At 36.0% G+C, this 14,694-nt stretch overlaps 1 protein-coding gene across 3 annotated transcripts in view; it reads right to left on the reverse strand.

The window, feature by feature from the left end:
* myo18ab (myosin XVIIIA b) overlaps positions 1-14,694 on the reverse strand; it is a 153,711-nt gene that overhangs the window by 13,956 nt on the left and 125,061 nt on the right. For 2 of the 3 annotated variants that reach the window (XM_073818418.1, XM_073818417.1), the window contains exons 34-40: positions 14,294-14,407; positions 10,983-11,099; positions 6,582-6,665; positions 4,646-4,783; positions 3,535-3,720; positions 1,563-1,702; positions 889-933 (exon numbers count right to left, since the gene is read on the reverse strand). In XM_073818418.1, coding sequence (XP_073674519.1) covers positions 889-933; positions 1,563-1,702; positions 3,535-3,720; positions 4,646-4,783; positions 6,582-6,665; positions 10,983-11,099; positions 14,294-14,407 — 824 coding nt within the window. The remainder of the gene's footprint in view (positions 1-888; positions 934-1,562; positions 1,703-3,534; positions 3,721-4,645; positions 4,784-6,581; positions 6,666-10,982; positions 11,100-14,293; positions 14,408-14,694) is intronic. The other variant, XM_073818419.1, reaches the window with a different exon arrangement.

Below are 14,694 nucleotides of genomic sequence, written 5' to 3' on the forward strand. Positions count from 1 at the left end.
TCTCACATGATGTAATAAGTGGTGCTTAGAGCGTAAGGGTTTTTAAAACTGGGAAATGCTCTAAGTGGCATACAGTGCGGACCAAGGACTATTGACAGGGGAATGAAATGGCTCGACGCCAAGGGCTGGTACTTTGTTGTAGGCCGTTGCCAGATGAGTTGGGGGGCTTTTTGTAGGACATTTGAGGGTTATTCATTATTTAGCCCTCACGGTTGAAAGATTGATGAGGAACACGCCTTCCTTTCCTGCCTTAAGAGGCTGCTAAGTCCCAAGAACAGAAGTGTGAATTATTCAAAGGAGTGAGAGAGAGTAAGAGAGGTAAAGGCAGGCCAAGAAAGAGGGAGGGCAGAGCAACCCCTCGCAGATGTTTGTACAAGGCCCTGCAGCATCCAACAAGTCTGCATGTGGCCCCTTCTGGCTCTCCAGTTAGACAGCCAAGGGACAGGCCATGGTCTGGACCCTGCGGACATGTAACTACACATGGCCTGTGCTCAAAATGGTTCTTACCTGTCACTGGATGCCAGTCCCACAGGTGAAGCAATAGATATCCAAAAGTTCAACATTACAAAGCAAGGGGAATTGCCTCTAGGGAGGGTAACTGAGTAGGGACCATGCTTGGCTTAGAAAAAGCATGCAGTTTGTAGTACGCATTCATTATGTATGAGGCATCGTGCATAAAAAAGGAGAAAACCATGTTTGTGATGTTAGTTGTCATGCCCGGAAGTGTGATGCGGTATCAACACGAGTCAAAATTGAGATTTACAATACAGAATATTCTCTTTTCTGTATTTCATTGCTCAAAAATGACTATGTATACTGTATCATCTTCCTGTGAGGGCAAAGGAGAATCAAAATATGTTAGCATTAGTTCAAACTTTAACTCCTCACATCTTGTTCTTTCGTTTCTGATACTTAGTCACCATGTCTTGTAAACTGGAGGTGGGAGGGGAATGAGACACAAAAAAAAAAAAGGAGAAACAGAAAAGTGAGTTTCAAATGGAAAAGTAACAAAAATAACAATAAGTCATGGTCTTAAAAACAGCTTGTGATTGAATATTTATAATGTCTGGTGTAAAGGTTTCTAGCGGTATGTATTGCTCGAGATGTTTACCCTGAATTCTGACTTTTGCTCTGCGTAACCCTTGCGAAGTATGAGTGTGGCAGTGTTTACTTGTTTGGGCGACTGGAATTCTTCTACGCACATAAATAAACTCAGCTCTGCGCGGTAAGGTGCAGGTCACTGAGAGAAGCAGAGCGGCGCAGAATGAGGCTGAGCCGAGATGGCTTCCTCTGACTGATGAGGCCAAGTACATAAAAAAGGAGCTCCAAATTATGTGCGGCAGTTTTCGAGGCATAAATATTTAAGAGAGTGTGAATAAGAGATGACTGAGACTGAGACTGGCTCGCTGATTGCCGTCTCCAAAAGCTCAGTGAGCAGTGCATTCATCCAGATCCAGATGTCTTTTCTCTGTTTCTAGCCTTTTTTTAACTCATTTATACACATGGAGAAACTCTCCGGAGGTAGGTATTAAATAAAGAGTCCTCAAAGCAGCAAGTGTTACCTGTTGATGAGATCCTCATTGTCGTCACTCTCCATCTCATCTTCGATAGCAGCCTGGAGGTCTCCAATCCTCTTGAAGGCTAGCTTGAGATCTGCCTGGAGACTCTGGTTGGCTGCTTCCAAACTCTCAATATCCATTTCCTGAAGAGACAGGGTTACATTTTAGTCTAACTAAGGAGAAACTCGTTTCTGCCTATTTTTTACATTTAGATTTCCTTTTGCTACACCCATCTAAAATTAATTAAAAGGTAATACTGGAAAACAGTGATAATTTAAAAACACTGTTAAATGTAATCTTTAATGACTCTCAAAGTGAATATCTATTTTTCTCACTGTATGTCAGTGTTGTTACTGTTTACTAAAATATCAAACATCAAAAAGGTTAAAAATACAAATATTGAATTTGAAGATCAGGGTAAATTTAATTATTTTGTCTTCTGGGAAACATGTAAGTATCTTCTGTTGCTTCTGAAGGGCAGTACTAAATAAAAAAAAATTATATATATATATATATATATGATTTAGGTAAAATAAGAAAAATCTACACATCTTTATTCTGTTCAAAAGTTTTCAACCCCTGGCTCTTAATGCATTGTGTTTTCTTCTGAAGCATCAGTGGGCATTTAAACCTTCTCTAATAGTTGCGTATGAGTCTCTCAGTTGTCATCAGTGTGAAAAGATGGGTCTCAAAATCATACAGTCATTGCTGGAAAGGGTTCAAACACATAAAATTGTTGAAAAAACAAAAAAATTGTGGGACCTGAAGGATTTTTTGAAGAACAGCGCTTTGAGTGTACGTAAACTTTTGAAAGGGGTCATTTTTATAAATTCAACTATTATTTTCTCTTGTGGACTATATGTAAACATCTTTTATGTGAAATACTTTACTCAGGTCAGTATTAAATAAATAATAACATGCATTTTGTATGTTCCCTTTTATTTTAGTAAAATAATTAACATTTTGCAGATTCTGCAAGGTGTATGTAAACTTTTGACTTCAACTGTACATATATGTGAATCTTTAAAGAACAGTCAGTTACGAAATAAATATGTAATATTCTGTGCATTTGTTCCATTATTTTCTATATCTGAACTGATGAAAAAAATTCTGCATTCACCAGCCACTGTGGCCATGGGCAAAAAAGTTCATTTTTGACCCTGAGCTGTGAGGTCAGGCACTATTGTCGGTAGACTTGCTGTTCCTGTTCGTCCCAAAGGGATTCAGGTCTGAACTTTATGAAGGCCAATCAATTTCTTTGCCCCCACCAGACTTATTAAATCATTTCTTTATGGACCTCATATCATGTCAGAAGAGAGAAAGCCCTCTTCAAACTGTTGCCAAAATGTTGTACACCATTTTTTAGAATGTCATTGTATGCTATAATTTTACAATATGTATGGAATGAAGAGGTTTAGTCAAACCTGTCAACTAGATGGTCCATATGCACTCTTAAAAATAAAGGCTCTTTATTGGCATTGATGGTTCCATGAAGAACCTTGAACATCTACAGTATGGGATCTTTCAAATGCAGAAAAGGTTCTTTAGGTTTTTAAAATGTTCTTCAAAATAATTATTTTAAGAACTGTTTGCTGAAAGGTTCTTTGGGGAACAAAAAATGGTGGTTCTATGGCATCACTGAAAAAAAACCTTTTGGAACCTTTATTTTTAAGAGTGTAGGGTTTATGTAACATTTCTACTTTCATTGCATGCTTAAAGTGACAGTTCACTTTCTTCTGTGGAATACACTGTAAAAGAAAATATTCTGAGAAAAGTTGTTTGTCAACAGGCTTTAATGTTCCTAACATTCCTCAAAATATCTACTTTTATATTCTGCAGAAGAAAGTCAAACGGTTTGGAATGACATGAGGGTGAGTAAATGATGACAGAACTTTCTTTTTTTGGATGCACTATCCCTTCAAAACACTTCAGAATGAGAACGTCAGTGAAGCAGAACAGCAGATCAGTCTCTCACCAGCTCATGTTTCTTGCGGCTGGCTTCCGCTTCCTTCTTGGCCAGCTCGGCCATCTCCTCCTTGATGTCTCGGATCTGCCTCAGGAGACGCTTGTTCTGCTCTTTCTCGCGGTTTTCGCTGGCACTGCGCTGGTCTCGTTCCTCAGTCAACTTCTCGAGATTTTCTTTCAGCCTTGCTACAAGACTCTGAAGAAGATGCAATCATTTATTTAACACGCATACACAGCAATACCATGCATCATCGCTTAAACATTTCTGAACCCACTATGGCTGTTTACCAAATTCCTGCAAGTCTAGCACTGAAATATGCAAGATTGTCAAGCTATCCATATGGTGTGAAACTCCGAATAACTTCCAAAGCAACTTTTCTGTGATTTTTCTCACCGAAGGTGGGCTGCGCTGGCATCGAAACACAGAAATATCTACAGATTAGGAAAACAGACTTTCTTTACAGTTTCAAATGGGCATGGTTTAAACAAGCTGCCTCTAGAGATAACATTGCCCAAGCCTGAACTGAGCTATACATCCAACAAATCAGTAATAATAGCGCTTTTAAATCGCTTCTGTTGACAGATTTTGCTGTGGGCGCAGTAGACGTTTGCAATTTGTGCAGAGTGCCAATTGTAATTCTGCAGGTGAGCGGGAGCAGCCAACACAGATGAACGATGAAGAGGATTGGCTGTTGGAAAATGTCACTTAAGGAGCAAAAAAACCATCAAATCCAACAAAACAAAACGCTGAAATAATGTGCATTAGAGGAAACACATTAATTACACTAGTGCAAAAACAGATGACCTGCTGCCTCCAGCAATATAAAATATCAGACATGAAATAAAATGTACATTTCCTCTCTAAAAGTGAGATAGACACTGTTGATTTGAAAAACACACCCACATTCAATTCATAGTAACATTTTTGGTAGAGAACTGGAAAACACTACAAGTACAAGGGTTAAGGGTCTATACAGCGGTGGGCCAGTGTGGAGGGCCTAGTGGGTGTGTAGATTAATTTCACCCTTATCTGACACTTCAATGTCTGTGCACTGACCTTTTGACACTTCCAGCAGCCGGCCCGCTCAGCCCACATAAGCACATGCATCCTGCCAACTCACCTCCAAGCGTTTGACCTGTGTCTTTTCGAACTCCAGCTTGGTCTCCAGCTCACGGATCTTGGCCTCCTGCCGGCTGACCAGAGACTTGTCCACCATGGACTGCTCTTGGAACTCTAGCTGACTCTGCAGGGCTGTGAGCTGCCAAACACACACATACAGAGTGAGAATTCACACAAATACACTGAGAAAGGACCGCAATCTGAATTTCATGGAAATACTGTATGTAACTATTAGTTACTGAGCAATGACTCAAAGAGACAAAGCCTTACCACTATGGAGTGTCTGTAATGAGGCCTACCTGGTTTATCTCCCTTTAAACTGGCTCTGCTGCTTTACATTGAGTGGCAAGTCAAACCCAGTTCAGACCACAACTGAGCTTCTGATACTTATCTCAAAAGCATTATTCAAACTCTATCATTGTGCAATATCTGCATATAGCCACAGTAGTTTCAAGGAGTGAAAATATTCTGTACTAAGACTAATTTTTTTTTCCTGAATACACAGGTGGCCAGATAGAGTTGTTGAGCAAATTACTCAACTTTGGGTTTGTGAGAGGGGAACGAACTGTTCCCTACAGTATGGGACAATAAACTGGCAAAGAGAGTGTAGAGAGTGCAGAATCTGATGCTGAGAGTGCAGAGTGCTGAGATGCTGAGAGAGACAGAGTCTGAGCTTATCATTAAATAGTCAAAAGCTACAGAGGTGGCTACGGAGTCTGGTTCATTTCACTAAAGACTCAAATACTGAGGGGGCGGAGTCTTATCCTATCATAGAAGAGTCTATCTCTATTACTGAAGAGTCAAATGCTAAAGCGGAAGAGCCTGTTCTTATCATTGAGGGGTCAAATGCTGAAGGGATGGAGTTTGTCCCTATCGTTAAAGAGTCAAAAGCTAAGGGGACAGGGTCTGTCCCTATCACTGAAAAGTCAAATGCTGAAGGCGGAGTCTGTCTCTATCACTGAAGAGTCAAATGCTGAGGGGGCGGAGTCTGTCCCTATCATTGAAGGGTCAAATGCTGAAGGGATGGAGTCTGTCCCTATTGTTAAAGAGTCAAAAGCTGAGAGGACAGAGTTTGTTCCCATCATTGAAGAGTCAAATGCTGAAGGTGGAGACTGTCTCTATCAATGAAGAGTCAAATGCTGAGGGGGCGGAGTCTGTCCCTATCATTGAAGGGTCAAATACTGAAGGGACAGAGTCTGTCCCTATCGTTAAAGAGTCAAAAGCTGAGGGGACAAAGTCTGTCCCTATCATTGAAGAGTCAAATGCTGAAGGCGGAGACTGTCTCTATCACTGAAGAGTCAAATGCTGAGGGGGAGGAGTCTGTCCCTATCATTGAAGGGTCAAATGCTGAAGGGATGGAGTCTGTCCCTATCGTTAAAGAGTCAAAAGCTGAGGGGACAGAGTTTGTCCCCATCATTGAAGAGTCAAATGCTGAAGGCGGAGACTGTCTCTATCACTGAGGAGTCAAATGCTGAGGGGCAGAGTCTGTACTTATTATTGAAGAGTCAAATGCTGAAGGCGGAGACTGTCTCTATCACTGAAGAGTCAAATGTTGAGGGGCAGAGTCTGTACCTATTATTGAAGAGTCAAATGCTGAGAGCCGGAGTCTGTCCCTATTACTGAAGAGTCAAATGCTAAGGGGACAGAGTCTGATTCTACATTAAAAAGTAAAATGCTGAGTGGGCGGGGTCTGAACATATAATTAAAGATTCAAACACTGAGGAAGAGTACTGATCCTATCATTAAAGAGTCAGTGGTTAAAAGGGGAGAGTTTGGGCCTCATTAAAGAATCTAATGACCTTAGCTCATCTAAGACAGGAATAAAACAAAACAGTAGCTGAATTCGGCTTCAGTCCACTTAGGATGAACTCTGAGAATGCAAGTAACAGTGCTGACTTTGAATAAGCATTTCTGTATGGAGGCCAAAGTGAATTCACCTTCTCCTGGACGTCCTGTTTCTCCTTCATGGCCTCCTCCAGCTGAGCCTGTAGGTCACTGATCTGGGCCAGATTCTGTGAGGACTGCACAAGAACACACCACAGAGGGGTCAGAATCTCCTACACATCACAGGACAACCTGAACCTATAATTCCTTCATATTTATCTACTTAAAGCGATCTGAAAGTCATTTGTTATGCTATACCTTTAATAATGCACATTTGTATGTCTGAAATATGTAAATGACTGGCATAGAAGATGAGTTGTTGTGGTGAATTTTGCATTGTTTAAAGGTGGACTTCATTGTCTTTATTCTACTGACGAGTGCTGTCCGGTATACCATTAAAAACAACAGAACATACCAAGAAAGTGGCCAATATGCAATATGTTATTTCGGTGACATATCTTACAGCACATTGCAAACCATTTAGCTACTGACAGACAAGCAATCTTATGGTCTGTTAATGGCATCTCAGAAAAATGGCAGCAATAAATGGCATGTTAACAGAAGCATGAGTGAAATGGAGCGGAGAGAGAATTAACTACGAGACTGTCTGAACGCCTCAAGTATGATTGTGACTGTGTTTCAAAACCTGCGCAGTGTTCCCATAAATGAACCATAGAGCTGGTGAAGTAAACCCAGGGGAATAGGGCTGTTTCGTTGGAGAAGATCTGTTTACTTAGGGTCTGTGGAGACACATCACTCATCTCTACATCGCTGCCATAGCAGCATGTTGTGTTTAAAACACTCTTAATGACAATCAACCCACGCACTCAAAATATCTGCTGTGACACCTTCACGCTGGCACGAGTGACCAATCAAAGAGAGAAATACAAAGTGGTCCATCTGCACACACTAAATGATGCTGTCGATTTGATTTGCATGATGGAAGCATGTTGCCGAGAAACAGCAATGAATCATACTGGAAAATGTCAAATATGCTGAAATGATGTAGCATGCAATATGCGCGGTGTCAAAAAATATATAATCAAAAGGACAACACAACTGTGAATAAAAATGCATTGTAGGGTTGTTTCACACTGCGCTTGGATTGCAATAGCACTGTGAATGCTGAAACCTGATAAATATAGGTTCCACAATATGCACAAACTGCTTTGTAAAACATATCTCCACAGATTTAAAATAAATACATATATTTTATATATCAGAATTATAATTATATACTATATTTCATTACAGAAGCCTGTTTTCACCACTAAATAAAAAAGGTAATTACGACTTTTTTTCCTTCCTGATAAAAACTCACAATTGCGAGTTACAAAGTCAGAATTGAGAGATACTTTACATTTGCGAGTTTATATCTCCCATTTCAGACTTTTTAATACCATTGGGAGTTATTTAATCAGAATTTTGAGATAGAAACTTTTGACTATCACAATTGTGAATATGTATCATGCAATTCTGACTTTAAAAACTCACAATTGCAAGTTTAAATTAGGCAATTTCGCGGAAAAAGTCAGAATTTTACGTTTATATCTCGCAATTCTGACATTAAAACTCGCAATTGCAAGCTTATTTTACACAATACTGAGAAAAAAAGTCAAAATTTTATGTTTACATCTCGCAATTCTGACTTTAGAACTCGCAATTTTGAGTTTATATTACGCAATTCTGAGAAAAAGTCAAAATTTTACATTTACATCTCGCAATTCTGACCTTATAACTCATAATTGCGAGTTTATATTACACAATTCTGAGGAAAAAAAGTCAGAATTTTACATTTACATCTCACAATTCTGACTTTAGAACTCGCAATTGCGAGTTTATTACGCAATTTTGAGTAAAAAGTCAGAATTTTTACATTTACATTTTGCAATTCTCACTTTAGTACTCGCAATTTTGAGTTTATATTACGCAATTCTGAGAAAAAGTCAAAATTTTACATTTACATCTCGCAATTCTGACCTTATAACTCATAATTGCGAGTTTATATTACACAATTCTGAGGAAAAAAAGTCAGAATTTTACATTTACATCTCACAATTCTGACTTTAGAACTCGCAATTGCGAGTTTATTACGCAATTTTGAGTAAAAAGTCAGAATTTTTACATTTACATTTTGCAATTCTGACTTTATAACTCGCAATTTTGAGTTTATATTACGCAATTCTGAGAAAAAGTCCAAATTTTACATTTACATCTTGCAATTCTGACCTTATAACTCATAATTGCGAGTTTATATTACACAATTCTGATTAAAAAAATACAGAACAGTTCAGTTCAGACTTTAGAACTCGCAATTGAAAGTTTTTATTACGCAATTTGAGTAAAAAGTCAGAATTTTTACATTTACATTTTGCAATTCTCACTTTAGTACTCGCAATTTTGAGTTTATATTACGCAATTCTGAGAAAAAGTCAAAATTTTACATTTACATCTCGCAATTCTGACCTTATAACTCATAATTGCGAGTTTATATTACACAATTCTGAGGAAAAAAAGTCAGAATTTTACATTTACATCTCACAATTCTGACTTTAGAACTCGCAATTGCGAGTTTATTACGCAATTTTGAGTAAAAAGTCAGAATTTTTACATTTACATTTTGCAATTCTGACTTTATAACTCGCAATTTTGAGTTTATATTACGCAATTCTGAGAAAAAGTCCAAATTTTACATTTACATCTTGCAATTCTGACCTTATAACTCATAATTGCGAGTTTATATTACACAATTCTGATTAAAAAAATACAGAACAGTTCAGTTCAGACTTTAGAACTCGCAATTGAAAGTTTTTATTACGCAATTTGAGTAAAAAGTCAGAATTTTTACATTTACATTTTGCAATTCTCACTTTAGTACTCGCAATTTTGAGTTTATATTACGCAATTCTGAGAAAAAGTCAAAATTTTACATTTACATCTTGCAATTCTGACCTTATAACTCATAATTGCGAGTTTATATTACACAATTCTGATAAAAAAAATACAGAACAGTTCAGTTTAGAAATTAGAACTCGCAATTGAAAGTTATTACGCAATTTTGAGTAAAAAGTCAGAATTTTATGTTTATATCTAGCAATTCTGACATTAAAACTCACAATTGCTAGTTTAGTTTACGCAATTCTGAGAAAAGTCTGAATTTTACGTTTATATTTCGCAATTCTAACTTTATAACTCGCAAATGTGAGTTTATATTACGCAATTTTAAGTAAAGAGACAGAATTTTACATTTATATCTCGCAATTCTGACTTAACTCACAATTTTCAGAATCGCGTCTTTATATCTCACAATTCTGTCTTCATTTCTCAGAACTGTGAGTTTATATCATATTTTATGTATTAGTAAAAGCAGAAAATATGTAGACATCGCGCATTACTTATGAATTAGTGAGCGGAAAAGCAGGAAATTACATGATTTTGCAAAAACATCCTCATGAAGGCATCTTGCGTTTTCTTTCACACTTTCCCCCTCTTTCACTTCACAATTCAGTACCAATAAATTATAATGAAAGGGAAAAGGGGTTATATTCCACACAGTTTTTTATTAGCATTTTACTTGTTTCCCTGATATGCACCAACAATTTTCACCCTCTCCAATCTAAAACAGACTCCTACTGTTTCTTTAAGAGGCCTATTCGTAAAAGACTTAATCTCATTAAATGTGTACACTACTGTCCAAAAGTTTGGGATCAGTAAGAAATTCTTTTTTATTATTATCATGTTTCTTGAGCCAAACCAGCATATTAAAAGGATTTCTGAAGGATCATGTGACACTGAAGACTAGAGTAATGGCTGCTAAAAAATTAGCTTTGCATCACAGTAACAAATTACATTTGATAATAAATTAAAACGGAAAACACCTGTTTTAAATTTTAATAATATTTTGGTGAGCATTAGATTTCAAAAAACATTTTAAAAAAATCTCACTACGCCCAAACAGTATAAAACAGAATAACACAGATTTTACAATATGTTCAAAAACAAAAGAGATGTAATATTTTTTCACTAAATGTGAACAACAAATAAATGCAGCCTTACTGAGCATAGGAGACTTAAAATTTTCAAAAGTCAGAATTTTACATTTATATCTCACAATTTTCAGAATTGCATCTTTATATCTCACAATTCTGTCTTCATTTCTCAGAACTGAGTTTATATCTTATATGTCAGAACTGTGAAATCAAAAGCAGCAATCTTTTTATTTTTTATTCAGTGGTGGAAACCGGCTTTTTAAATTTAAATCTATATTAATTAAATGTTATTTAAAAAACGATGTATAATTCCTTAAAAACATTTTAGTCATATTGAACCTTCATGACACAAAACCACAACAGCAGCAAAACATAAATGTGCGTACAGATGTACTGTTCGTGTGCAATGATGACAGAAAGGCTGTGTATAGCGATCTGACAGCCATGAGTGCCAGAGAGAGTTACCTGGGCAACAGCGGCTTTGTGTTTCTTCATGAGTTCGTTCATGTCCTCCTGATCCTCTTCCATGCGAGACTGCAGGTCATTCTTCTCCCTCTGCAAACGACTCAGCTGCTCCTCAAGCTGCATGGAAATCAAACAAAAGCATGAGACAAACACAAAGATGACTGCAAATTAAAATAAAAAATGTCTGAGAAATAGAAAACTGAAGGAAATGCTTACATGTTCTAGTTAACATGGCATTCACAACCCATTTTATTTTCATAATACAATGTAAGGATATTTGATTTGAAAAGCTATTTTTACTGATACAGACAGCAGCAAATAGACCACAGCCTTAACACAGTCAGACTCAAACCTTTGCCCTCTGCATGTCAGGAATATACGCAGCTAAGCACTCTGACTTCAGCTCTCATTTTTATTTTCTGAAAGCCTAGCTCCTTTAATTCCTTGAAGAGATAATTTTCCTGTCACCCCGTCACTAAACAGTAGCTGCTTGCATTGTATAAATCCCTGAGAACACAGCACCGTCTCCCAATTAGAGATGAACACTTCGCTGCCTGCTCTGTCAAACAGTATCAGAGGTCTAATTCCATTCAATAATAATTACCTCAACAATACAGGCAGCTAATCTCTGAGGAGTAACTTTCATATGTATTAGTAAAAGCAGAAAATATGTAGACGTCGCGCATTACTTATGAATTAGTGAGCGGAAAAGCAGGAAATTACATGATTTTGTAAAAACATCCTCATGAAGGCATCTTGTGTTTTCTTTCACACTTTCCCTCTCTTTCACTTCACAATTCAGTACCAATAAATTATAATGAAAGGGAAAAGGGGTTATATTCCACACAGTTTTTTATTAGCATTTTACTTGTTTCCCTGATACGCACCAACAATTTTCACCCTCTCCAATCTAAAACAGACTCCTACTGTTTCTTTAAGAGGCCTATTCGTAAAAGACTTAATCTCATTAAATGTGTACACTACTGTCCAAAAGTTTGGGATCAGTAAGAAATTCTTTTTTATTATTATCATTATCATGTTGCTTGAGCCAAACCAGCATATTAAAATGATTTCTGAAGGATCGTGTGACACTGAAGGCTGACACACAGTAATGGCTGCTAAATATTTAGCTTTGCATCACAGTAATAAATTAAATTTGATACTAAATTAAAACTGAAAACACCTATTTTAAATTTTAATTATATTTTACAGTATTGCTTCGAAAAACATCTCACTATGCCCAAACAGTATAAAACAGAACAGAATAAAGATTTTACAATACGTTCAAAAACAAAAAAGATGTAATATTTTTTCACAAAATGTATTTTTTTAACAAATAAATGCAGCCTTATTGAGCATAGGAGACTTAAAATAAAATAAAAATAATATAAAAACAAAATAAAACCCTTACCGACCCCGAACTTCTGAACAGGAGTGTAAATATTTGGTCATATAATAGTTATGACATTAATATTATGATAATTTCTCAAGAATCCATTTTTCCAAAATAAAACATTAGTTCAAAAGTAAAAATAAAATAAAATAAATTAAATAAAAATCTTACTGACCCCGAACCTCTGAACAATAGTGAATGATAGAACAATAAAGCATTCTTTCCAAAATAAAATACAAATTTTAATAATTTAAATAAATAAAAAAAATTATTAAATAAAAATCTTACCAACACCAATTTTCTAAACAATAGTGAACAATAGAATAATATGCCATTCTTTTCAAAATAAAATAAATAAAAATAATTAAATTAAATTAAATAATAATACAAAAATCTTACAAACCCCCGAACTTCTGAACAAAAGTGAATAACAGAACAATAAACCATTCTTTCAAAAAATAAAATAAAAATAATTAAACAAAAAAATAAAATCTTACCGACCCCCAACTTCTAAACAGTAGCGTAAATATTTGGTCATATAATGGTGTGCTTATGGTTATGGCGTTAATATTAATGTTAATTTCTCAATAATACATTTTTTACAATTCAACAATAGATAATGATAGAAGAATAAACCATTTTTTCCTAAATAAATAAAAATAAAATAATTTTATTTTTTATTTAATTTAAAATAAAATAAAAATCTTCTGAACAATAGTGAATGATAGAACAATAAACCATTCTTTAAAAAATATAATAAAAATAATTAAATTAAAATAATAAAATAAAATAAAAATCTTACCAACCCCCAACTTCTGAACAATTATAGTGAACGATAGAACAATAAACCATTATTTAAAAAAAAAACTAAAAATAACTCAATAACAAAATACAATTAAACAAAACTAAATAAAATAAAAATCTTACTGACCCCCAACTTCTGAACAATAGTGTAAATATTTAGTCATATACAGTAATAGTGTGCTTGTGGTTATGACATTAATATTATGATGATAATTTCTCAATAACCCATTTTTCAAGTTTTCATAAATGATATACTTGGTCTGGCTTTGCAGCAGTGTATCTAGTAACAAAAATCCATCTTTCCATTATATTTCTCTTTTAACACCAGATACTGACAAAAGACATTTCCCATTTTCTGTACACTTCCATTTCACACCTTTAAACTCTGTCTGTCAGGTGTATTGTATCAAACCTATGCGTCACCTTCAAATCCTCTAGTGGAAATCCATGAGCTCCAAGGGGGGGAAGGGGTGACAGACAGACCTAAGGCTAATCAGACAGTGATCATGACCAGACCATTTATCACGGCCTTGCTAATCAATATGACAATATTTAGAAAAGAAACAGGTTTAGCAATACCCACAAAACCACTCTGCACCAAAACACTGGCTGCGGCTTTATAGAAAATTAAAATGTTCACTGCACCCTTCTGTCAGAGTGTCTCTTGCTCCAGAGAGCTGAACAAATATGACAGGCGGCGACGACAGAGAAAAAAAAAAATAGAAAACAATATGGAGACAGCGTCAGGGGAACAGCATCTGCAGAATTTGGCTGCATCCGTCTCTCCTGATATCACTTCATAATACGCTACAGCAAGGACACAATTACACAATTTTCTCCACGCTGAAATAATACTGAATCAATGACAGAATTATTAAAGTGTAATGTATTTCATGCTGATACATCCTGTTCAAATTAGAACCGACATTGGAAACACGCCATTATGGGCGGAAATCATTTCCTCGTGGTAAATAATTGAAATGACATCCTAGCTCCCACCTATGGTGGATGAAGACAGGTAGTGTCCTTTGTCTGTGTGTGAGATGATCTCGCTCTGACTCTAATTTAAAAGAGCCAAACGATTTAGTTTTCTGTTTCAAACAGACAGACTTACCGCCTGCTTGGATTTAGAGATGTCATCCATTTGGACATGGAGGTCCTCAATCTCCACTTCCATTGACTTTCGGGCTTTGACTGCAGCAGCACATGTGAACTCTGATTCCTCGAGCTGTGAAGAGCATACACACATAAATACAATGTATGTTTACAACAGGAACCATATGTGACCCTGGACCACAAATAAGGGTAATTTTTTTGAAACTGAGATTTATACACCGAAAGCTGAATAAATAATAAGCTTTCCATTGGTGAATTTTGGTCTATTTGAAAATTTGGAATCGATCCAAAAAAATCTAAATATTGACAAAATCGCCTTTAAAGTTGTCCAAATGAAGTTCTTGGCAATGCATATTACTAATCAAAATTTAAGTGATATATTCATGGTGGAAAACTTAA

Source organism: Garra rufa, chromosome 14, assembly GCF_049309525.1.
Source record: "Garra rufa chromosome 14, GarRuf1.0, whole genome shotgun sequence".
NCBI classification, from domain to species: Eukaryota; Metazoa; Chordata; class Actinopteri; order Cypriniformes; family Cyprinidae; genus Garra; species Garra rufa.